At 34.0% G+C, this 27,412-nt stretch overlaps 1 protein-coding gene across 3 annotated transcripts in view; it reads left to right on the top strand.

Moving 5' to 3' along the window:
* The window catches only part of TYRP1 (tyrosinase related protein 1), a 182,147-nt gene extending 156,198 nt beyond the window's left edge, over nucleotides 1-25,949 (top strand). For 2 of the 3 annotated variants that reach the window (XM_058431571.1, XM_058431570.1), the window contains exons 2-8: nucleotides 7,943-8,412; nucleotides 9,534-9,856; nucleotides 12,464-12,668; nucleotides 16,586-16,753; nucleotides 18,850-19,029; nucleotides 23,665-23,811; nucleotides 24,645-24,967. In XM_058431571.1, the coding sequence (XP_058287554.1) occupies nucleotides 8,028-8,412; nucleotides 9,534-9,856; nucleotides 12,464-12,668; nucleotides 16,586-16,753; nucleotides 18,850-19,029; nucleotides 23,665-23,811; nucleotides 24,645-24,850 (1,614 nt within the window). In that variant the 5' untranslated portion in view covers nucleotides 7,943-8,027 and the 3' untranslated portion in view covers nucleotides 24,851-24,967. Of the gene's footprint in view, nucleotides 1-7,421; nucleotides 7,516-7,942; nucleotides 8,413-9,533; nucleotides 9,857-12,463; nucleotides 12,669-16,585; nucleotides 16,754-18,849; nucleotides 19,030-23,664; nucleotides 23,812-24,644 lie in introns of those variants that run through there. The other variant, XM_032137965.2, reaches the window with a different exon arrangement.
* The last annotated feature ends 1,463 nt before the right edge of the window (nucleotides 25,950-27,412 follow it).

The raw sequence follows: 27,412 nt of genomic DNA, 5'->3' as shown, positions 1-27,412 counted from the left end.
GGAATCCTCAAGGGACCCTCTGTAAATGGGCCAAACAGAGTTTCCCAGTAAAGATTGGAGAGAATTTAATTCTCCACAAACGCAGCTGCAGAAACTGCCTACTGTAACCTTAAGACCAGTTTTACGCAATAGACACGGATATAACTTGCTGCAACTCTAAGACTAGTTTTACATACTACCTGCTTCCAAAACTTTATTGGTGCACATGAACTTTCTTTTAAAACAATGTATAACATATTCGTTTCTGATAAAACCTCCAAACTCCTCTTTTTCCTTTGGACGTAGTAAAGATCATTTCGTCTATGTGTATGCTACAAATTGTGATTCTGTGATTTCCAACATAAAATGTTAACTTTAGATATTTATCTCTACATATTATTTTGACCTTGACATTGTGAACTAAGAAAGTTGGGTCAAGGAAAATCAAGTATTCTTTCTATAGTGGGAATGGAAAAAAATAAAAAAATTAATTACCTGTGTTAGAAATGATAGATGAAGGATATAATTTTAAATTCAATGTAAAGGCACATTCTGTCATAAAAAGATTTTGCAGTAAATTCCACCTCTACGCAAAAACCTTCCCGACCTAGTTAAAAAATAAAGTAAGTTTCAATCCCTCTCCTTAGCCTCTTTCACATCCCTGTGCGTTTCCTTCAAACCGCATATTACAACTTGTAATGTTTTTAATGTATATTTCTGTTTATTTAAATGTCAGGGTTTGAGATGTATATTTTTACTTGTTTTCTCTGTGTGTGTGTGTGCGTGCGCGCGTGCGCGTGTGTGTCTGCGCATGTGCACGCGCATGTGTGTTTATCCTGGTTCTTCAACTAGAATGAAAGCTTCTTGCAACCAGGGCCACTTTTGCATTGTACATATTTGTATTCCCTTTTTATTGTATTCAAGCGCCTGGCACATAGATGATCAATAATTTGTTACAGAAAATAATGATCCTATATCACTAATCAAAATCAATCATTCCATGCTCTATATTCCCATTGCTTTGGTTGTTTACCTTTCTTTTAGCAATTAATATTATGTGCCACTTTTTAATGATTTGAGCTCCTTGAGAATAGGGACACATCTCATTCACCTTTGTGTGCTATTGCGTTAGCCAATGCCATCCCCACAGATAGAGTTATTAAATGATAGCTGAAGTGACAATAGAAGATGCAGAAACCTGCTTCTATTGCTTCTCTGCAACAAAGACAGAATTATTTGGCCAGACGCTGAGATGCTTAACTACTGAAAGGCTGGATCTCAATCTCAAAACTTTGGGTTTGTTCCAAGATCATATGAGTTACAAAGAAGAAATAAAAAAGAGAAAGGAATGCAAATTATTTCTGCCTGAAAGCATAATCTTACCCTAAAAGTCATATGAAAATTCCAGCAGCAAGTCACTGACAAATCACAAGCATTGTTGTCTGTTTTCCTAATTATATATTTCAAACACTATGTATTAGGAGACAAAGAAATGGTAAGATGACCTAATTCTGGTGTATGTTTCTAACTTCTGTAAAGTTGGGAAAACAATTAAACTGAGGAGCATAAAAATAGTTTAAATCCTTTTCCACTTAAAGAACCAAAAAGGAAACTTGGCTTTCTCCTATAAGGTTTTCGATCTGCGACAGATAAAAATATAATGTTAATTTTTTAACAACTCAGCACAGTGCAACATCCGTAAGAATGAATGCAATGAATTGGTGCAAGCCCTACATGGCAGATAAAGGGGCCTTTTGGTTTGCCTACTGCTATCACATGCTGACTTAAACCAATGGTGGCAGCTGGTTCTTTGCACTTCAGTTGAGGAGCAATGAGTATATCAGTTCTTTTCATATCAAATTATCCACATTCTTTGTTTGAGAATAATCTGAAAATGTAATGAGCAATGTCTTTTTTAACTTTCAATGTAAAAAAACTATATTGCTCTTCAAAATATAGAATAAACTATGAATATGTGGTCATAGACACTGTGTGCCTTAAAACAGGGTTAGCTGATTTAGCAAATAAAAATACAGGGTTACTGAATAAATTTGACTATCTATGAACAACGAAAAAAGTATGTTTTTCATGGAACATACTTATACTAAAAATTACTTGTTGTTTATCTGAAATTCACATTTACTTAGGAGTCCTGATTGTATCTGGCAACCCTATCCTAAGTTCAAATTTCACCTTCACTACCAGCTACACTTTGTTAGTTATTTAATCTTTCTGAGTCTGGAAAATTAGAGCGAACATATCTATATCTTTCATGGGCTTTTTTCTCTCTATGCTTTTACTGCGGTAAAACACATGTAATATAAATTGTACTATCTTAAGCATTTTTAGATGTACAGTTCAGTGACATTAAGTACATTCATACTGTTGTGCAACCATCAATACCATCCATCTCCAGAACTCTTTTCCTTCTTGCAAAACTGAAACTCTATACCCATTAAACAATAAATACTCATTTTCCCCTTATACTCAACCCCGTCAACTTCCATTCTACTTTATATCACTATTATTTTGACTACTCTCAGTACTTCACATAAGTGGTATCATACAGTATTTGTCTTTTGTGACTCACTTCACTTAGCATAATGTCTTCAAGCTGCATCCACCATTCATCTGTTGATGGACACTTGGGTTGCTTCTACATTTTAACTATGAGTAATGCTATGAACATGGTTATACAAATACCTCTTCAAGAGCTTTCATGCAATTCTTTTGAGTATATACTCAGGGGTGGAACTTCTAGATCATGTGGTAATTCTATTTTAAATTTTTTGAGAAACGACCATGCATGTTTCCACAGCAGTTGTACCATTTTACGTCCCCATCAACAAGGTACAAGGTTTCCAGATTTTCCAGGTCCTTGCCAACCTTTATTATTTTCTGTTATTTTGATAGTGGTCATACTAATGGGCGTGACATAATATCTCTATAGTTTTGGTTTACATTCCCCTAATGATTAGTGATGTTGAGCATTTTTTCATGTACTTATTGATATTGGTAAGTCTTATTTTGGAGAAATAGATATTCAAATCCTTTCCCTATTTTTTAATTGGGTTAATTTTGTTACTGAGTTTTAGAATTTCTATACATATCCTCATATTAATTCCTTATCAGATATATGATTTGCAAATATTTTCTTCCATTTTGTTTATCAAGGGTAATGCCGGCCTCACAAAATGAGTTCAGCAGTGTTCTCTCCTATTTAAATTTTTTGGAGAAGGTTGAGAAGGATTTATGTTAGTTCCTCTTTAAATGTTTAGTAGAATTCATCTGTGAAGCCATCAGACCCAGGGCTTTTCTTTGTCAAAAGATTTTTTATTACTGATTAAATCTCTTTACTAATTATAGGTTTATTCAGATTTTCTATTGGTTCATAGGTTCGTCTTGGTAGGCTTTGCGTTTCTAGGAATTTGTCCACTTTGTGTTATCCAATTTGTTGGCATAAAATTGGTTGTCATACAATTGGTTGTCATATTCTCTTACAATTCTTTTTACTTTTGTAGAATGGTAATAATGTCTCACTTTAATTTCTGATTTTAGTAATTGAGTCTTTTTTTTCTTAGGTCATCTAGCTAATGGTTAGTCAATTTTGTTGATTTTTTTGAGGCACAACCTTTTGTTTCATTGATTTTCTCTGTTATATTTCTATTCTCTATTTTTTAAATCTCTGCTCTAATCTTTATTATTTTGTTCCTTCAACTAGCTTTGGGTTTAATTTTGGTTTGGGGGGTAATTTTTTCCTTCCTTTAATTCTGTCAATTTTTGCTTTATATATTTTGACAGTCTGCTTTTAGACATGTAAATGTTTACACTTGTTATATCCCTTTGTGGTATTGAAACTTTTCTTTTTATATATTTAATTCTATCAATTTTTGCTTTATATATTTGGACAGTCTGCTCTTAGGCATGTAAATATTTACACTTGTTATATCCTTTTGTAGTATTGAAACTTTTGTTTATATATATATATATATGTATGTACAAAACATATATATATTATGTTTTTTCTCTCATAACTTTTTTGTATTTAAAGTCTATTTTGTCTGATATTAAGATAGGCAGCCCTGATCGCTTTTGGTTACTGTTTGCTAATAATTTTATTAAGGATCTGGTGTATGTAATGAGTCACTTTACTCTTGCGGCTTTCAACTTTGTCTTTGTCTTTCAACAGTTTAACTATAATGTATCTCAGTGTCAGTCTCTTTGAGTTTATTCTACTTAGTTCGTTGAGCTCCTTGGATATTGACGTTTATGTCTTTAATCAATTTGGGGAAGTTTTTAGTTATTATTTCTTTAAATATTCTCTCTGCTCATTTTTGTCTTCTTCTGGAGCACCCGCAATGTGAATGCTGGTCCACCCAATGGTGTCACACAGGTCCCTCAGGCTGTGAAAGCTTTTTTCCAATCTTTTGTTCTTTCTGTTTTTCAGACAATAATTCCCACTATCCTATCTTCAGTTTCACTAACTCTTTCTTCTTCCTGCTCAAATTTGTCTTTGAATTCCTGCAGTAAATTTTTTATGTCAGTTCTTGAAATTTCCTGTTTCAGAATTTCTTTTTAGTTTATTCTTAGATAGTCCATCTCTTTATTGATATTTCCATTGTGTCTATACATTTTCTTTACTGTCTCCATATCTTGTTGAGTTCTTTGAGCATTTTTAAGACAGTTGTTTTAAAGTCTTTGTCTAGGATATCTGTTATCACATTGTTTCCAGGGATTATTTCTGTTGGTTTATTATTATTTTTTCTTTGAATGAAAGATAATTTCTGTGTGTTTGTATGCCTTGTGATTGTTGTTGTTGAACACTGGGCATTTGAGCTAATAGTGATAGCTCTGAGAATACAATATTCCTCCTATTCCAGAGTTTTCTGTTTTTGTTTTTGTTGTGGTTTGGTTTGGTTTGGTTTTGAGAGGGGTTCTCACTCTGTCACACAGGCTGGAGTGCAGTGGTACAATCTTGGCTTGCCGCAAACTCCACCTCCTGGATTCAAGCAATTCTCATTCCTCAGACTCCCAAGTAGCTGGGATTACGGGCACGTGCCACCACATCCAGCTAATTTTTGTATTTTTAGTAGAGACAGGGTTTTGCCATATTGCCCAGGCTGGGTCTTGAACTCCCAACCTCAAATGATTCACCCACTTCAGCCTCCCAAAGTGCTGGGATTGCAGGCATGAGCCACTGCACCTGGCAGAGGAAGGATTTGTTAAGCAATATATGGAAACTAGTAACCATAAATTAAAAGTTTGCTACAATGACATGAAAATTAAGAACTGTACATCAGAAGACTACATAAAGAATGTAAAAATTAAGCCAAAAATTGAAATAAGATATTTTCAATATATTTATCTAATGGAAGACTAGAATTGAGAATATATAAGGAACTTCTACATATCAAGAAGACAAAAACACAATGCAAAAATGGGTAATAGACATGAAAATACTATTTAACAGTAAAGGAAGCAGAAGGGATAAAAGCACAAGAATCAAATCTTGTTAGGTATTGAGATTAATAAAACATCATTTTACATACATATAATTGGCAATTAAATTTATTAACATGAAGTGTTAGCAAGCTTATGAACCAATAAGAAATCTTACACACTATTGGCAGGAATATAAATTGATACAACTACTTTGGAAAACAATTTAGAATTCTTTTGTAAATATTCACAAACTCCATGACTAGCAATCCCCTTTCTAAATATCTACGATTAAGAAATTCTTATATTATGTTCACTAAAAAACACTTAAAGACTATAGATGCATTACTCATAATACAAAAAAATCCTGGAAAATAATCCAAATATCTCTGAACAGAAGAATAGGTAAATATAATGTGGTATATTCTTATAATGATACTTCAAACTGCCATTGTTAAAAATCTGTAAAATACAGTATTTTATATGCAACAACTTGGATACATTTTGGACACATAGTACCGGTGGGAAAAAATTCTGGTCACTGAAGCTTACTTCTACAGTAATGATACCCTTTTTTTGTTATTCTAGCCTAGAGATTCAAGAGGAAAAATAGTTGCCCCATATATATGGGCTAAATTATCACCAGAATTTTTCTGTTTATTAAAGCATTTTAGTAAATATCCTAATGTGTATATACATTAGTAGATTGTCATGTAAATAACACACAAAAAAGAAGGAAAGAATAACATTTTAGATTTGCAAACATCTTAATAACCATGGTTGGATATAATTGTAATAAATCATATTGATGATACAGACAAGGGACCATGAACAGGAAATTCCTTTTATTCTTTCTTACCTTAATTTATAGATATATCTTTAGCTGTCATTTTTGTTTGTAACCATACACCCAATTATTTTATATAATTTTCTAGACAATTTGATGCCTTCGAGTGAAATAAGACAACTAACTCTAATCATGAATTCTGATAACCTTTGTACAGTTATTAGGTATTCCAAATAAAGATTAGATTTACAAATTGACTTTATATGCATGGCTTTTCAACTCCAGAAGAACATTCCTCTAGAAATATATGAATCTATTACCCTTAGTGCAATTGGTCCTTGTTCTTTTTGCTTGTAACCATACATTCAGTTATTATAGATAGTTTTCTGGGCAATTCTATGGCTGAGGACAGCTAACCATGATTCTGAATTCTGATAACCTTTGCACAGTAATTGTGTGTTCCAAATAAAGCTTACAGTTGAAGACTGAATTCATATACATGAGTTTTCAACCTCAGGAGAACATTCCTCTTGAAATACATAAAGCTATTATCCCTAGTGTCATCTGCTTAAGACTACTCGAAGAGAAAGTAGGAAACTAGAAGACATTCAGTAGGCATTTTCTAAACAATAGAAGTAGCAGCGACCCTGTGATGTTTTGCCACAGAGATGGACACCAGCCCCACTGAATGTAATGGAGTTGAAGTTCCCAACTCTGTCAAAACCCACAGGCACCATGATGGCCAGTGTCATCTGCTGTGGTGTAAGTGTACCTGATGCCTTTTCTGCTACAATTATTCTCTCTAGAAATTGTAAGAACAGCACCATCTGTTTTTAAGACGGAAAACAACCAAAAGCTACTATCAGGTACAAACACTAGCCTGGCCTTTGTGTCATTAGGAAAAGGTAATTAACCTTGTTTCAGCCTCTAAAGATATACTGCCAAAGGAAAAAAAAAAATATCTGCAAAGTAAACAAATCTCACTAGTTTCTCTGACTTGTATTCCAAATTAGTGCTTCTGGCCTTTTCTTAAAACTTTAAGCATCACAAGGAAATCAGCTGGAAGGGAATCATGTGCTGATCAAGTCCTTAAAGGGCAGAAACATTCACTGAAGTGAAAAGGATTAGTAAAGGGTGGAAAAAAAGACCAGCCCCGCCCCCTAGTTTGGGTGAGCAGATTTGGGATTAATTATCAGGCAGCAATCCACATGCAATTAACAGTTCTGACGTGAGAGGACAAGAAACACAAGCAAATATAAAACATTCAATTCTAAGAGAAGTTCATCAGAGACATCCTTCAGGATTTTAAGGTACTGGAAAGAAGTCCTATGGGGAGTGGGTGGACTCCTGCCAAAACTCCATTAGTGTAAGAGACTTTAAATCACAGAAATTAACTTGCTGGAAATCTGTTCCCAATTCTTCCTTCAGCTCCAAGGTTAAATTAAATGTAATTAATGATGGTGACCTGCTAATTCATGCTTTTGATAACTGATACCTAGTATATATATATATATATAAGAAAACAAAATGATGAGGACAGGTAATTTAATTATGTGGGTATCACACATGTAGGTGTTATATATGTCAAATTTTAAAGGTAAATTACTACTTTTATTATTTGTGTGAAATGTCATTTTACATATGGATTCCATTTTGAAGGTGGTTTGGGAAGGGTGCATACCATTTTTAAGTACCAAGAAAAACTTGCATAATCTCATTTTACTTTCTCTGTTTCAGCTGGATTTTCCTCTACGTGCTTCAGTCTTCTCTACACAAAGGGCTGCAAACCAGATCTTTGTTTTGCATTCTTACTTCAAGCAGAATGAGTGCTCCTAAACTCCTCTCTCTGGGCTGTATCTTCTTCCCCTTGCTGCTTTTTCAGCAGGCCCGGGCTCAATTTCCAAGAGAGTGTGCCACTGTTGAGGCTTTGAGAAGTGGTATGTGTTGCCCAGACCTGTCCCCCGTGTCTGGGCCTGGGACAGACCTCTGTGGCTCATCATCAGGGAGGGGCAGATGCGAGGCGGTGACTGCAGACTCCCGGCCCCACAGCCCTCAGTATCCCCATGATGGCAGAGATGATCGGGAGGTCTGGCCCTTGCGCTTCTTCAATAGGACATGTCACTGCAATGGCAATTTCTCAGGACACAACTGTGGGACATGCCGTCCTGGCTGGAGAGGAGCTGCCTGTGACCAGAGGGTTCTCATAGGTAAGTGGAGATATGAATGAGTTCACAAGTCCTGCATGAGACTCAAGATTCTTAATCTTAAATCATTTGAGCTGGAGGAATACCTGGAAATCATAAGCTCAACCCTCTCTTTTCATAGTTGAGGAAACTGAGGCTTAGAAAGGTTAAGAAACTTGTTTAATGTGAAGGGTTGGAGTTGAAGCTCAGAACTTCTGATCAATATTTTCTTCTGAAACATTTGTTGAGCAACCACTATATCCTAGGAACTGTGTTAGGTGTTATGACTAGTCAATTCAGTAACTCCTTCAGGTAAACATGTTAATTGTCATAGATGAGGTTCAGAAATTTCAAATCCACACCGCTGATATTTAGTAAACCAGGAATTCGTGCTGAGATCTATCTAGCCCTTATATTTTAGTTCTGCAACTACCCCTGCTGACCCTTAAAGAAGTTTCCCACCATGATGATCAAATTCAGCATTTGAGATGAAGAGTTTGGCCTGCAGACTAAATAGCATTAAATAACAAAGCATTGAACAGTAACAGCCAACAATATTTGATTGTGTTCTGTGTGCGAGATAGCAGACTAAGGGTTTAACAGAACATGTATTGAGTCTTTACTATAAGTTAGGTCTTGGGCTAATTGCTTTTTATGTGTGTGCTCTTTGAACTTTCAATTCTATAAAGCAAGTATTATTTTTATCCACATTTTAATGATTAAAAAAAAACTGAGGCTTGGAAAAATGTGCCCAAAGTCATAGAATAATTCTTTGGTATTAACTACTACGTTATATCACCTAATTTTGGAAGATTTATAATGTTAAAAAGACAGAAAATTCCAACAAAAGTGCCAACAGTGGGCAGAAATCAACATGACAAGGTCACAGAAACATAAAATCCATACGTAAAGAAAGGTAATATAAATCATGCAGTAAATTGGAGAGAGAAAAGGGAAGAAAGAGAGAGAAAGCAGGCTTGAAGAAAGGGTTTTAGTTAAGGATATTTTTAAAAGTGTAAAATAATTTAAAACACATTTGAACAGATGGATAAATGGGTCGTGGTGTGTTACAAGATGATTGTGCTCTTTCTCTACCCATCCCCGCAAGGCAGATGTTTTCATGCTTGAATTTTGTATCCCTAAAGTCAGGAGAAATCTTCTGGACTTAAGTAAAGAAGAAAAGAACCACTTTGTCCAGGCCCTGGATATGGCAAAGCGCACAACTCACCCTTTATTTGTCATTGCCACCAGGAGATCAGAAGAAATATTGGGGCCAGATGGCAACACACCACAATTTGAGAACATTTCCATTTATAACTACTTTGTTTGGACACACTATTACTCAGTCAAAAAGACTTTCCTTGGGGTAGGGCAGGAAAGCTTTGGTGAAGTGGATTTCTCTCATGAGGGACCAGCTTTTCTCACATGGCACAGGTACCACCTTCTGCGTCTGGAGAAAGACATGCAGGTATGTAAGAAGCATTTCAGTTTTCAGACTCTTTACAGACAAGATGCCTTGTTTGTAAGTCATCTTAATTCACTAGTTTTCAGAATCATCAGAACATTTGATGAAAAAGCAATTTTATGTTACTAACCTGTCTTTGGCATTTCGTTTTCTTCTTATTTTGGTTACTCATTAATTAATCTTTTTCTTGGTGAAGTGAAAATAAAGCAAAATCAATAATGAGCAAAATGAGACATTTGCAAGAATGAATTTAAAGTTTAAAAATATTTTGCAGTTTCATTGAAAACATGACTTTCATAAAGCTTGAAACAGAAGAGTCTCATTTGCATGTCTTCCTTCTCTACTGAATATAAGCAGATTCCTCCTCCTGGTTAAATGATGTGGGTTAGAGACTTCTCAATCTTTCCAGTCCCAAATGTATGTCTCATCATTCTAGCCATGATTCTTTCCAACATGGTATAGGGTTTAAATCGTGAAAAATAATTCCTTTCAATTTAGTCTCTCATATTTTCATTGAACTATATTTTTCCACGTTTCCTACCCTTTGAGTCTTACAGAAGAAACCTATTAAAATATCACATCACTATATAAGAGGACAGATGTTTTAATTTGCTTGGCTATAGTAATCACTTTACTATGTATATTTACATCAAAGCACCATGTTGTACACCTAAAATATGTAAAATTTGAAAAAAGTTGAAAAATATTAAAATAATTAATCAGGCAATATTTTTAGTGAAAAGACATTGGCTTTCTATTTGGCACAAAGTGAACCTTAACTCAATCAGTTATTTCATGCTTATTTTCTAAGCAGATAAGCTTCAAGCATATTAAAGTATCCAGTCACATAGATTCTTTACTCTTATTTCTTTTACCAACTGCTCCGTTCCTTGAGAAAAATATTGAAATTTTAAAATAAAATTTTAAGTTGTTAGATCTCAACTAGGAAATCCACAAAGTAAACCTGTTTTCTATGTGAAATAACAGCAATGAATCTTCCCCTTCGAGTTAAGATATAAAAATTAAGCTAAAAATATCTGAAGAAAGAAAGGTGTTTAGATTCATCTATTAATTTGCAGAATGCTGTGCCAGCATTATTCTGAGAAAAAATAAATGGTTAGAAGAGGGAGGATTAATGCACTAAAATACAGGATAAAATATTCGTTTGAAAGTACACTATCCATTCGCAGTTTGAGAGTGACTAAATGAATTCATCTGATACTCTGAACGTCATATTTTATAGCTCTGATTGCAAGTAAGACATTTAGTAGATTATGGGTAGATAAATCTGTCATTTGTAATTGACTGCAGATCTTCATGCCTTCAAGTCATTTTCTCATGGGCACACCAAAATGAAAGAGCAGGTGGAAAGTATCTAAAAGCTTCAGTTTTGCCTGTGTAAACTTCAACCTCTATGACTTACATTTTAAAAACCCAACAGCACAAGGGATGAAACAAATTACAATTTAAATGTAATTCATGGTTGAAATGCCACATGAATATGCTCTGGCTCCCAAATGTCAGTTGCTGAACCACAAACCGATTCTTAATGATCCCTTGGAAGCTGTCACTAATTTTTGTGAACCACAATGATGGCTTCTAAAGCCGGACTACAAACCCCTGGAGACCAATAACTAGGGATAACTTGGAAAGCTTTTGGCTCTCTAAAACACCCAAGGATAAGAAAATGCTTCCTAGGAAGGGATTTAAAGTGAAAAAGTAGAAATATACTGAGTGCTTTAGAGATAAGATAAAACAATTGCAATCCCTACATTTAAATCCCATACCATAAATAGAACTTCTCAAGGCCCCAAAGAAATGAGAAATAACAAGGAAATGTATGTTTTAAAGAACCGAATGAAATAAGCATGTGATCTTGAGGCCAGCATTTTTAAAAATGCGAGATCAGCTCTGAATGGAAACTAGGTCTCTGATCTAAAAAACAATGGGCAGAAAGATTTACTCTGCTTCTGTTTAGCATTTTTATCAGTATAAGATTTAGGCAGAAGCCTGAGTCTTAAAAGTTTAGATTCTAAGGCAGGGATCCCTAAATAAAACACCTTCCGTGCTCAGTGTGAACGAGTCCATTGTCCTGTTGCAGAACCAGAATCTAAATGCCCATCATTCAAATTAAATTTAAAAACAGAAGCAAAACAAAAACTAGCACTCCACAAAACATATTTTAAGGCTGGATATGGCTCCAGACTAAGAGTTAATGATACTTGAATTAAAGACAGGAAAATGGAAGAAGGTGGAAATGCCAATAAGTGGATGTTGTTATTGATAATTTTTTATATAACCAATATAAATGTAATTACCTGCTTAAAAAAGAAAAAGAAGACCCTTTATCCCTCTAAATCATTTTCAGAAATATCTGCATAATGAGTTGAGTTTCATTCCCTCTAATGCCTAAATGACACCTTGTAATAAATTACCAGCTTTGTTAAATAAGGTTTTAACTCCCCTGGGCCCCTCAGACACCATTGATAAACTAACCAGTACCTTATTGTCTGAAGAGAGCTAATAGAAAGACTGTCAGAGAGTAGACTAAACAGAAAGGAATAATTGTAAACAGAAGCGGAGAATATTAATGTGGTTTCTGTGATCTAGGAAATGTTGCAAGAGCCTTCTTTCTCCCTTCCTTACTGGAATTTTGCGACCGGGAAAAATGTCTGTGATATCTGCACGGATGACTTGATGGGATCCAGAAGCAACTTTGATTCCACTCTAATAAGCCCAAACTCTGTCTTTTCTCAATGGCGAGTGGTCTGTGACTCCTTGGAAGATTATGATACCCTGGGGACACTTTGTAACAGTAAGTTGCAAATGATAGCTTGGAGTCAGAATTTCTTTTTAGATAAAGAGATTAAATATGTTGCCTGAAAGGCCCTTCATTCTACTAGAGAATTCAGACTAAAATCTACTTTTATTATAGAGAAACAGTGTACCAGGCATTCATTAAGCACCTAGAATATTCAAGGCACTCTATAAGTTGCTCCAGGGGAAACAGAAAGTGCCTACGCATTTTTACACTGCTTTTCTTGAGTAATTTGGTCAATATCTTGCTAACTTTCTTATTTTGGAAATGTCTAGTTGTATAAACTAATCCTCTTAGTTTTCTTAGCACTACTTAGTAGTCATGTGTCTCGTGTTGGAATTTCACAAAAAATGTTTCCTAAGAAAATGTGAAAAATAGGCAAAAAGTTGGAAATGCCCTGGGAAGAAAAAAAAAAGAAAAGAAACAAACCAAATGTATGCTTGCAGTTGTAAAGTTAGAAAACAAAAGCTGATATGGGGGACAGTTTTCAGAAAAGGAGTATATTGTACTGATGTCTGCCCCCTAGCTGCTTTCCAGCTCTTCCAAAGTGAACACAATAAGAGAACGCCTAATCAGTTGTCCCAGCATCCTTTCTCCAGTGATCTGAATGCCACCTCTGTCACAGGTCAAGTTTCTGCCACATGTAGATCTCTTCCTGAGCTTTCTGTTTTCTTCTTTGGATCGTATTATTATTTGTGCCTGTGCTAGTAACACAAGGTTTAATTATTAGACATCCCCTACCTCATCTTATTTTTCTTCTTCAGGCATGTATGGCTCTTTTGATTGTTCTTCCATATAAAAATAAGAGTTATGTGAATTTTTTTATTATTATAATCACCACGTATTTATTCTACATATATTATTTTATGCATCAAGCATTAAATTATTTTATGAACTTAAATAAGAAATACTCTAAATAAATCAGGAAGAATTAGGTATACATTTTCACCATTAGATTATTTAGCAATGTATAGGAATAAGAGAAGTGATAATATATGAAAATTTCCTCTGTAGAAGTTTAAAACTTACTTAGAATAAATTTGTATTTGTTTGGTACGCTGAATGCATGGTCCCACCTTGTGGCAGAGAAATGAAATTGAGGTTCAGGATGTCTGCAAGTGCCAAAACGTTTGTACTCTTTCTGACCAGGCTATTGCATTTTGGCCTGAGAGTTTTCTAGACATTTCCCAATCACTCTGATGATTGGATACCAAAATAAAACACAGTTTAAATGAGTAAATACAATCATAGCACAGGAGGGGGAAGAAAGAGGAAGAGATTTTCTTTTCATCGTAATTTTTCTTGTCAATTAATATGACAAGTCTCCTAACTCAGACACATAGTCTCATGACAAATTGAAGAATATTTATTTTAGGTTAAAAAATTTTTAAGATTATCCCTTGTCTCACTGCAAGAGATAAATAGCAGACATTTTATTTATAAGGAAAAGGAAAAACTATCATTTTATTGAACATATATTATGTATCTGATATGGTATGAAATGCGTTGATATAGTCTTCATATTTATTTAGTCTTCATAACAATTCTTTCTTCTATTACCTTTCTTCTTTAATGATCTTGTCCATTTCTGTAGTTTCATTCATCATCTTTTACTGGAGATCCACACGTTTCCAACTTTAGATAAAACCTTCTTTAAATATTCCATACCCACGTCTTCACATGCCTGTCGCATAGTATTTCTCCAATATTCAAAATTAATGCACCAAACTTGGTGGATTGAAAATAGTTAATTATTTTATTGCAGCTAACATTCTTCCAGCCACCAAAATACCATCTTTGAATCAACATAGAAAAACACTGTTCTTTATTCACAATACTTCTCAAATGTATTTCTTCTTCAGACATGTGCAACTTTCCACTTATTTTTATGTGGAAATTCCACAGGACTTTGGTCCATAGGATGTTAGGTGCAATGACAAAGGTTGTCCATATGCAAACAAATTTAAGAATCAATGGAATAAAAAATAAACTTGTTTATTTTTTATTTAAACTAGTTTCTTTACTATCAGCATTTTCTACTATGGAACTCTGTGAGGGCAAATTAGAATGTAATGTTTTGAAACTCAAGTAATGAATATTTGTTTCTTGGGATTTATTGATAGCTTCCTGAGCAGTAATCCCCAAAACACGAGCTTGAATTGATAATTTAGCTAGTGATGGTGGAAGTTTTTGGTGATAATGTACACTCAATATTTATTAATAGTTTCCAATCCCAACTGAGGCATATGTTTTAGTTACATATTATATAAATTTCATTATGCTAACTTAATAGGTTCTGATTGTTACATTAATTATAAAGCATAGAACATGGGAGGCTTTCTGAATGAAGGAAAAGGAATATGAGTTGAAGTTGTAAAATTATCCCTCCCCAGATTAGTGGATTATTTTGCTTGTCCCTCTACAGCACATATGTTCCTTTCTGGAGACCACTGGGACAGAATGATGCAAAATTCTCCTAACCAATCACCTCTCCTCGCACCCATCTAAGGTTTTGACTTCTCTCCACTTCCTAATAAATAAATTACAAATAACTTTCTTATCTTGATACGTGATTTTTTTTCACAACACAGCTCTGGTCTAGCTTCTTTTCTTTCCTACAGTCCACTACTCTCCTGGTACATACTCCAGGCAAACTATTTCCCAAACAGCCCCCCTCCCCCCTTTTTTTTTTCCGGCTAACATGATCTTTTCCATATAATGACAGGCACCAAACAACTCTTCAGCACCTATTAAATGCCATGTACTGTGCCAAGTCTGTGGGATACAAACTTTTTTTTTGTTATAAATAGGGGGTTTTGTTACAGACAGAAGAAAGTGTATCATCTCTTGCCATTTCCTCTGCTTAAAATGTTTGTCTTGTAAAATTTCTTTTATTTCACCTAAGAAAATTTGTCTTAATCCTGTGGGGCTTTTTGTAAATCTTTTTTTTTTTTACTTTTTATTTTATTTTATTTTTTTATTTTTATTATTATGCTTTAGGTTTTAGGGTACGTGTGCACAATGTGCAGGTTTGTTACATATGTATCCATGTGCCGTGTTGTTTTGCTGCACCCATTAACTTGTCATTTAGCATTAGGTATATCTCCTAATGCTGTCCCTCCCCCCTCCCCCCACCCCACAACAGTCCCCGGAGTGTGATGTTCCCCTTCCTGTGTCCATGAGTTCTCATTGTTCAATTCCCACCTATGAGTGAGAACATGCGGTGTTTGGTTATAAAGCCTTTCTGGAGATCTGACTGGGCAGGATCTCTCTCTCTCTTTCCCTGCTCCCTCCCACCATCTCTCTTCTTTAAGGCTTCTATCATATTATCTATCCCTAGTATCACAGTTCTATGTTTGTCACTGCCCTTCATAAAGTTTCATTACTTCTCACATTAATTGCTGAACAAGTTGAAAAATGTGTGTTGGTTGACATATGTATCACTTTCCAAAGAAATACAAGGTTCTTTTTCCTTATTTCTCTGAAGGTTTAAATAGATAGCATTTGCATACAAAATATCACATATATGTGACATATAGATTTTAGTGTAGAACTAGGTTTAGGAGATTATCTTTGGCAAAATTCAAAAATTTTCCATGGAATTTTCATTTTAATACATTCTTGTGAAAGAAGCATATATTGATTTAACAAATATCAAGACCTGTATCTGTTAGTGTGATTCTTTTTTTTCCTTCAGATACTTTTGTGTATCTCATATCTACTCGATTCAAAGAAGTGGGACATGGTAACTTAGATTTTCTCATTTTAACGCTACCAAGTATGCATTTTTAAATTTTCTTTTCTACCAAGGAAAACCTATATTTCATATTCATGCTATGTATAAAGTTTTAAAGAGCAACAATAAGACCTCCAAACATTGTGTAAATGTTTGCATATCCCATTTTTTTCTGCAGGCACTGAGAGTGGGCCAATTAGGAGAAATCCAGCTGGAAATGTGGCCAGACCAATGGTGCAACGTCTTCCTGAACCACAGGATGTCGCTCAGTGCTTGGAAGTTGGTTTATTTGACACGCCTCCTTTTTATTCCAACTCTACAAACAGTTTCCGAAACACAGTGGAAGGCAAGTAAATGAAATCAGTATTTTGAAAAGATCTAGTTATCAGAGTAAACTGAATTATTCAAAAGTAAGTTTCTTTGAGAAGTCTTTGAATAGTATATTAATCCTGTGTGTTTATGTGAATGAGATTGTTTATTATGATACACCTGCTCGAAAAAGGAACTTTCTTAAAGAGAAGAGTCCAACCATGAAGCTCTTTTCATTATAGGTGAAGCCCTTGGAAATCATGCTCCAATTTCTTAAACACCCAAAAGCTATTTAAATTCAAATTTCTGGTACCTAGCTGGCCAGTATGTGCAACTATATCAAGGTCTCTAGCATAGGCAAACAATCTTCAAGACTTTGACAGTGTATTACATGAGTTTACTTTTTCAAAAAAATAGAGTAATAATAAAATAATTCCAAACAATTAGCTGACACTGAGTAAAGCCTTGCTTGTGCATATGTTTTATTTAGGTCAGTATTAACCTGCAACTTTTTTCGAAAGTCTGTACAAATTCAAATTAGCATCTACTGATGCTTAACTTGGTTTTCCTTATCTCACACAAAGTATTTTAAAGCTAAGGAAAGTGAGATATAAACAGGTAAAATTATTATCACAAGATATTCAGCTAGTTACTAACAGAGCATAGGTTCAAATTCAAATTTTCGAAATCCAGTGTCTTTGTATAATAAATTTTGATACCTCCAAATGATGCTATATATATATATATATATATATATATATTTAAAGTCTTCAAAAGAATATAATTACTTTTATCTTATAAACTTGTTATTGTTAAATTTTTACCTTCAATATAGCATTGTTCATGTCTAATGCATCCCATCTCCCCAAAAAATGCAAATACATTTCTCTGCCCTATGATCAGAGATACTTGGTATATAAATCTAATAATTATTTTTAATTATCTCACCTTTTAGTCTCAAAATCATATGCCATTTTAACCTATTTTTGATCATTTTAATAACTACCTGAATGCACTGATTTGAATACGATTCAATAAAAAATCACTATATTTTGGCTAATCTGTAAACTAAGGCCATCAGCACTGATTTTTTAAAAAATGTACAGATTGTGTCTTCTTAATGCCCAATCGGAAGATAATTATACTTATTTCATGACAAAATGTATAAAAAGACTAGTGTCAAGCCACATTCCATATATACCACAGACAATCTTTAAACATTTTTGAGTCAAATAACAATGGAATAGATGCTTGAAAAAATGCATAGGTGACTAAGTAAGTGGCTACAACTATACAATTCATCTTAGATGAAGAGAGAACTGGTTAACATATTTTAAATTCTGATTTCATTTTATAATGCACAACCATTCCCTGATGTCAACCCTCTGGTCCTTCAACCCAATTAGACATCCTACATCATAGACCCTCCATTTTTATTTATGACCTATCTTATACCTATCCTTGTTTTCTCCCTTATATATGGAATATATATATATATATATGTGTATGTGTGTGTGTATATATATGTGTGTATATATATATATATGAAATTGAGATATTTGTCAAAAGCTGTACAAATGTTTTGACAGTAGGTTTTCCCAATGTTTAAAACTAGCACAAAGATGGTAAGAAAGCCCTGAAGAATTGTAGCTTCCCCACAAAAAATAGTTTTCCAAAAATAAACATGCTGACAGTCATTCAAAAATAAGGTAGGAGGCTGAAGTAACATCTGGCAACTTAAGTCCCAAGACAACCAGAGCTCTTCTCCCAATTGTGTCAGCAGTTTTTAGCAGAACCTGGAGGTTTTCACTATCTTTATTCCCACGTAGAACAATGTCTGCCTTGTCAAATAGAGTGTCTATATATTTTGACTGGTATCCTTGGCTGGTCATTATTTTTAACCTGGAGGCTACATTTAGAATGTCTTGCCACTAGCCTAAAACCAACCTAGCTCTGGGTATAGCAAACAAATGTCATCAACCAGAGGTACAGAGAAGCAGTGCTGTTATATTAAGGCAAAAATTGGCCTGACAAGCCTTGGAAAAGTTGTTTGCCAATATAATCATTGCTATTAATGGGGAAAGTAAAATATTTGCAATAGTTTTACTATTCTCCTCCTTACTATGTGTCTAGGTTACAGTGATCCCACAGGAAAGTATGACCCTGCTGTTCGAAGCCTTCACAATTTGGCTCATCTATTCCTGAATGGAACAGGTGGACAAACCCATTTGTCTCCAAATGATCCTATTTTTGTCCTCCTGCACACTTTCACGGATGCAGTCTTTGATGAATGGCTGAGGAGATACAATGCTGGTAAGACATTTTCATATGCCTTTTGCATGCTCAGCTGAGCGGATTGTTTAGATGGCATAGTTATCAGTTCAAGCTGAGCACTCAGCACATAAAAACACTTTCAAAATAAGTATAGCATAGCTGTAATATTAAGTCACTTCCAGACATTCAATTCTACTTTGAAAATGCAGGCAAGAAGTCTCTCCAAATAGTTATTATAGGATGATATTTTTAACCATTTGCTGGGACTAACCAAATAATCTCTCCTAATTTTTGCTATGAAAAAATGGCTACTATGTTTCACAAATTGTTCTTACCCTCATCTTCCAACATAAATTCTCATTACTTTTAAATATAAATGAGGAAAACCTTATAGAGCTCTTCTTTGATATCCCAAAAGACTAAAAATTGTATACCCATAGTCCACAGTTCTTATTTTTATTACTTAATGGCCTCTCACAAATAAATAGAAATTGTGTTCCACTTGAAAAGTTAATGTTGGCTTTTATATCACACTATAGGAAATCTCTTTTAAGTTCATTTCAATGCATTCTTTAAAATACTATTTAAAAGGCCTCTTTCTCTGCCTTCCTATGAAGCTGAGAGGCTAGCATTATTTTTCAAACAATAAAAGTGCTTCCGCTGGTTAAAACATCACAAATTTTCGTATGTTGAAAGCATTCTAAATTTTGGCTTCTGTGCCTTTAGCTCATCACGCACATAAACATGATATTGTAGCTTAACTACCTATTGATTTATGTATCCATTAGGCATGCTTTCATTTCTATGTGTATGTGTGCAATAAGGTCCTCTAATCCAACCTAATTGGGACCATTAATTGATGAAATTGATAAAAGTAGTTTGTTCCATCAAAAATTATTTCAGAAACAACTTACACATAAGCCTGTAATCACAGCACTTTGGGAAGCCGAGGCGGGGGGATCACTTGAGCCCAGAAGTTTGAGACCAGCCTGGTCAACATAGTGAAACCCTGTCTCTACTAAAAATACAAAAATTAGCCAGGCATGATGGTGGGCACCTGTAATCCCAGCTGCTGGGGAGACTGAGGCAGGAGAATCACTTGACCCTAGGAGGTAGAGGTTGCAGTTAGCCAAGATCACACCACTGCATTCTAGCCTGGCTGACAGAGACAGAGTTAGTTTTCAATTAGTTATGAGTTAAGTTATTGGAGTTTCATCTCATTTTCATGTGTATTTATATACATAATGGCAACCATAATTAATTATCTATAATTTACACTGTCAGCTTTTTAAAAAGTGAAACAATAAACGAGTGACTTGTGAAATACAATATGAGGGCAAATATTTTAGCCATACACCTTCAACGAATCTTTCCAAAATGTTCAATTTACATACTATAAAAACAACATCCTTCTCTTTGTTTTACGGTCATGATGACCACTTTATGTCTGTTTAACTAGATTACTTTTATTACCATAACGAGTAAACTCAAATTAATAGGTTTAGGAATTAACGAAACCAACTTTTGTTAAACATGCACTTCTGGGAACTACATGGCAATGTTCAAGTTGTATTTATTCAGTTGTTCACAATGCCGTGGGTGTTACTAAACTTTTTAGAGGAAACGGAGACTATTGAGTAACCTGGCAAGTCTCTGAAGTGGAGTTTTCTTTCACCTATGAAAGAAAGGAAAGATATTCCTTCGCCTTGTGTATCTTGGCTGAAAATATAATTATTTCACATTGATACCAAGTTGTTAAAGGTTCTCCAGATTTTAACTTAAAGGTCATTGATGAACCAGAAAAATACCTTTTGAACATTTTTTCTGACATTTTCTTTGTTTGCAATATGTGTAGCATAAGGTTTCTCAGTAACTTGAATTGTAGTGGGAAGAGAAGTACGCACTTAAATAAAAAATAGGAAACTACCCTGCAGCACATTTCTGATAAAATGTGGCCATAAAATTATAGGATAGGTCAATGTAAACATTTGCAAATTGCATGAAAGCTAAGCTGAAACAATTAGCCTCCTTCTTAAATATTCCTTGTACCTGCAAATACCTTTTAGAAAGCAGTGTCATAAAACAACTGTGTAGAAGAGAAAGAAAAATTAGAAAGATTAAAGATTTATAAAACTGTCTGTAAAGCAAAAGTCTTGTTTAAAATAAATCTAGGAGTGGAGGGATGGAATTCTTTTTCAAAATGATTGAAAGGTTTTTATAAATATAGAAAGCTCTTTACAAATTGCAGAATAATAGAACTATTAGGCTTGGAAAGGAACAAAAATTACACTTTACAGATAAAGAAAAGTAGAGTCATTCAAATAGTAACATCCATTACAGGTTCCTTTCATTAGACATGAAATAGTACAATTGAGAGCATCCAAACTCTAGTTACTACCATGTTAATTTCTATTTACTAACATTTTTGATCTATATACACATTCAATTCAATTCCTTATCTTTTATTTCAACTGAGAATTATATGAATTAAGTTTTAAATATAGCAGCCCAGAAGTTCAATGTATTTTCAGAAGAAGCAGTTTATACATTTCCAAGAGTGATCACTACTTTACTTTTTGAGCTGCGAGAGAAATGAAGTAATCACACATACACTTAAGTCTTTTCATATATATTATTTTCAAATCTACTATTTCCTGGTCAGTATTTAAGGTACCAGAAATATGATAGTATACAAAATTCACAAACAAATTTTCGTCCTGAAACTTTTCTTCCTGTTGATAAAATTGACAATAACCATATGTAAATAAATATACAGCATGTTAGATGGTGGAAGTCTCTATAGACAAATAATATCGGGAAATAGGATAGGAAGTACTGTGTAGATATATGGAAGAAGAATGTCCTAAGACAAAGGAACAGGGAGCCAACTGAGGCTGGAGTAGAGTAGGGTCTGGGGAGAGAATGGTGAGAGATAGTAAGGTCAAAGGGATAACAGGAGGCAGAGCCTGAAGGATACTGGAATTAACTCTAAGAGAGATAGGGGGCCATGGAGGATCTTGCATAGGGAAGTTACATGACAATCCAATTGCTATTGTTATTTTTACTATTATTTTTCCCCTCATTTTAATGGACAAAACTTTATCACACAGCTGAAGCTGAACTGGACTGAGGCTGGTCAAATCAGGGTGAAGCAGAAAACTGAAATGGGGAATTTAAAAAAATTTCTAAATTATTAATCTTAATATCTAATGTTAATAAACAAACAATGAATTTATAATACACTAATATGTGAATTACTTGAGAATAGAAATATTGTCTCTTTTTTTCAATGCCACAGCCTAAATGCCTAGGCCAGTGTCTGGCACTAGTAGGTACTCGGTAGATTTTATCAGATAAATATTTAACTAGCTTTAATACATAACAACAAATTTAAAGTCACAAAAATATCAACACTACTTGGCATTTCTATGATCAATTTTTCTTCAGTCCAGATGCTGAAACACCCTTCCATGATTCACGGAATCACTATACCTGTCAAGGCATTACAACTATAGCAAAGAGAAAATCTTATACTTAGCTGTCTTAGTTTGTTTTCTGTTGCTTATAACAGAATACCTGAAACCGAGTAATGAATTAAGAAGCTGAATTTATTTCTTACAGTTACGAAGGCTGAGAAATCCAAAGTTGAGGGGCCACAGCTGTGAAAGCCTTACTGGTGGGGACTTTCTGCAGAGTCCCTGAGTCAGCACAGGGTGTCACATGGTCCAGAGGCTGAGTGTCTTAGCTTAAGTGTCTCCTCCTCCTTAATAAAGTTACCAATTCTTCTCCCATGATAACCCATTAACCCATGAATCCATGAGTGGATTAATCATTCGTTAGGGCAGAATTCTCATAATTCAATCACCTCTTAAAGGCCCCACCTGTTAATACTGCCTTATGTTCCCATTGGTGTCTGCCCAATCCCACTTCTAACTCTTTTTTGTGTGTGTGTGACATTCTATTTGGTGTTTAATTGTACCAACATAAATATAGAAGAAAAAAAGATAGAAACATCTTTTGCCACAAAAGATTTCATTCCTTTTATTCCTGATGATAGAAACTCATTCATAATATAAATGTCCATAGTTTATACCCATGAGGTATCAGGAAGTGAATAGAATTCCAGGACCTTGATTCAAACTTTTAAGTATTTTTTGCTAACAGAGTAAAGCCCTAGGAATAAAGCTAATATTGATTTCTCTAAAAGTTAACAGAAAAAATAAAAAATATTAACTAACTAAAAATATTCATAAACAAGCACTGCCTCTAATAGATATGCCATATCTCAAATTTAAATTACAGCTGATTCCACAGCAAATTACAGGTTTATGTGTTCTTTGGCTTTGAAAAATACATTTAATGAATTTTATTGAAATTGCTTTATGTAATTTTTAGAAATTATTCAAGATCATCATAGATGATGAAATACTAAAACTTCCCTGCTTTTAAACTCTCTTTTTTATTAAGTGGTATATTGGTACTGTATTCAAAGCATTTTCTGTTTTATGTAATTTCCCATCCTGCTGTAGTGAAACTTCATGTCTTTATTCAGTGTAAAATAAGAATAAAATTCTTTCATGTTCTCCTTGAATATTGGATGCCTTTAGGACTCAATAATGATAGGAATATGAATTTTATTATGTTTATTAACAAGTTGTCTTTGGAATAATTTAGATATATCCACATTTCCATTGGAAAATGCCCCTATTGGACATAATAGACAATACAACATGGTGCCATTCTGGCCCCCGGTCACCAACACAGAAATGTTTGTTACTGCTCCAGACAACCTGGGATACACTTATGAAGTTCAATGGCCAAGTGAGTGTTGAAAGTGTATTTTTACTGTGATAATTTCCAAAAGCAAATGTGTTATCTTTCAAGTAGAGTAATTACGGTATTCTGAAGCTATGTTTTCCATTTGGACTTAGAAACTTTCATTTGTATTTTTATTTGAGGATAAGGGAAGGAATTTGATATTTGTTGAGAGTCCACACTAAGCTGATATTGATCTTACTGTACAGCACCCTATCTCATTTAATCCTCACAATGCTTTGGGGTGAGTATGAAAATCTTCATTTCACAAATAAGGAAGCTGAGCCTTAAATGGGTTAACTGTTACAGGTTCACATTTCTAATGAGGGAAGAGAATGAGTTTGACCTTAGGCCCATGGAATATGCCCCAATTTTTCTACTATACCATATTGCCTGCATCTATCTATCTTAAAGGAAAAGGGAGTGAGATACTCCTAGGTATTTTTCTGAGATTTTGAAATTCAAAAGTTTCTTGTTTAAATCTTTTTCCCAACAAAGGCAGTAGGGCATAGTGGAAAAGTACAAGACTTATATTCTAAAATACCCAGGCTCCAAAGCCAACTTTATTGCTTACTAACCAAGTGACATGAGCAAGTGACTCAAACTCATTGAGTCATCATTCTCTCACTTTCACAAAATGAAATGGAAATGACAATGACTATCCCAATAGGGTCCACTCATTAAAAGAAATCAGGAAGTGGCTTCAAGGCCATGTGCCCAGAATAAATTAAATATGAGGATTTCTGTTAAAATAGACATTTCTAAATTTCAGGTGTCCACTTTTTGGTGATAACTATTTTAATATTTATCTTTTTATTTTTATCATCCTTTCCAAATAGGTCGGGAGTTTAGTGTACCTGAGATAATTGCCATAGCAGTAGTTGCCTCTTTGTTACTGGTTGCACTCATTTTTGGGACTGCTTCTTATCTGATTCGTGCCAGACGCAGTATGGATGAAGCTAACCAGCCTCTCCTCACTGATCAGTATCAATGCTATGCTGAAGAATATGAAAAACTCCGGAATCCTAATCAGTCTGTGGTCTAACAAATGCCCCTACTCTCTTATGCATTAGTATCACAAAACCACCTGGTTGAATATAATAGATTGAGTTATTAACTGTATTTTCTTTCACTTTGTTACCTTCTTTCTAATACAAGCATATGTTAGAATTAAAGATCCAGGCATACTTTTCAAAGCTGGGAAGACCCTTTCAGAATCTTTTCAATGGGTTTTAGTTTTCAGTTCTATTTAAAATGGTGAGTGACACTAAACTCCATGATATTTAAGGGTAGTGTGAAGATCTTTGGCATGATTTAAGGGTTGAGTATGTGAAGATACAAGTAAACTACTGTGCTTTGTTTACCTGTAAAGGAAAATAATGTTTGATAGCAAATGTCCACTTAAAATACATGAATGGGCATTTCTAAAATGTTAAAACATAAACACATTTCCATTCACGGATATTTGTCAACAGATTTAAAGAAAACCACAGTTATTAATTAAAGCAAATTATGTGTAGTTATAAACAAATGAAATTTTGATTAACTTTTTCAAATTAATGTTCCAATTTGAAGACCAATCAAATATATTATTTAGTCAACATATACTATTTAGTCTCAGGTTCAAGGCTACAACAAAATCACCATCTTTGTCAAACTTTGGAGAGGGAAAATCTTCACTTTCTTAAGCAACAATCGATATTGCCTGTGTTTGCCACTGTGTTTCCCTGCCTCTCAATTCACTGAAAAAGGAACTACCTCTCCATACATTGCACCTACTAATTTCTCTTCTAACAAACATTTCAGAGGTCCACGAAGAAGGCATATGGAGAACATGTTTGATACTGCTCTATAAATAGTATTCCAATCACTGTGTTTCACTTAAATAGCATTCTCTTATCATTTATCAGCCTTTTATGTATTTTCCAAGTAAAATATTAACATATTATTTCATTGATCTTCTTTTTTATCTAGTTCTATACGAATGCTATATTTTCCCTTCTCTTCTAACATGAAATATATTTTCTCTTTTTGATCTTGTGCTATGAAACAATCTTCCAAAGAACTGTATAAGGTGGTCATAAGCGAACATTTTAATTAAAATTGGTAAAAATAAGTAATAACTAACAATAGTAATCATGCACATAGAAAATGGCTAAACTGAGATTCTAAATTCTACAAACAAAAACAAGTTTAAGTTATGTATCCCTGATTGGTTACTGGGTTTTCCTATATTCAAAAATATTAAGGCTGTATATACACAAGATAAACAAATAATAAAATATATCAAAGAGCATGCATATAACAATAGGATGTTTTACACTAGAATTACTCAATTTATTCTCTTGGAATACATTGCGATTTGTTAAAATACAGTATGCTCACAGCTTTTCAAAGAAATTACTGTATAATGTAAGATGCCTTTTTATATAGAACATCAATGAAACTAAATACCTCACTTTATATTTTTGTAAATTTACTAATTACTCATTTCAGAAACATTTATTAAGCACATACTAGATATCAAAGAAAGATTTCAAGGCACTATAGATTTGGAGAGAAGAAAATAAGAATTGTAAAATTGAGAAGGTCATGTTTGACTTGTGTTTCAAGGAATGCCAATGGATTTACCAAATATAAACGCAGAGAAGGGCATTTTATTCAAAAGTGACAGCATGGACAAGGGCACAGAAGTTTAAAAGAAGAGCATGGAACTTTTGAAAGTATAAAATAGGTCAGTGTGGTTAAAGTATAGTTTTTATGGAGGGGAGTAAAAAACTAAATTGGAAATAAAACCTGAGTGTCTTATATGCGATTCTTAATAATTGGAATTAATTCCATTGGAAATAGGAACCAGGGAGAGTCATAATCAAGCTGTATATTTATAAATACAGTAGTGATGGTGCTGTTGACAAATGTTGATGGGAAATAATTTGGAATGGTTAAAAGCTAAGAAACTAGTTAATACGGAATAGATTGTGGGAGAGAGGAAGAAGTCTTGTTTCAAAACATTAATTCTAATCATAATTATAAGATAAAGTATACATTATCTATAAATATAATAAATACAGCTTATATTATAAATACTATATAATATTAAAATTATAAGTATAATACAAACTTAGCTTTGAGTAAATTGTTACAGAAATGTCAGTTAACAATGGAAGACTGTGACAGAGAGGATTAAAACAAGAGCAAAACAGAAAACTATTAACAAAATAGCAGTTAGTAAGTCCTCAGCAATCAGTAATTATTTTAATGTAAATGGCTTCATATCCCAAATTAGAATGCTTAAGGTAGCTGAATGAATCAAAAAACATGATCCAGTGACTTGCTGTCTATAAGAGACTCACTTTAGATTTAAAAATAAATACATACAGCCTGGAAGTAAAGAGATGGAAAAGGATATTCTGAAAATGGTTAAAAAAAAAAAAAAAAAAAAGAGCCGAGCCAAGATGGCCGAATAGGAACAGCTCTGGTCTCCAGCTCCCAGCCCCAGCGACACAGAAGACCGGTGATTTCTGCATTTCTGCTTGAGGTACCGGTTTCATCTCACTAGGGAGTGCCTAACAGTGGGTGCAGGACAGTCGGTGAAGCGCACTGTGCA

Source organism: Hylobates moloch, unplaced genomic scaffold, assembly GCF_009828535.3.
Source record: "Hylobates moloch isolate HMO894 unplaced genomic scaffold, HMol_V3 SCAFFOLD_19, whole genome shotgun sequence".
Lineage (NCBI taxonomy): Eukaryota > Metazoa > Chordata > Mammalia > Primates > Hylobatidae > Hylobates > Hylobates moloch.
This window is presented reverse-complemented; position numbering and strand designations above follow the sequence as displayed.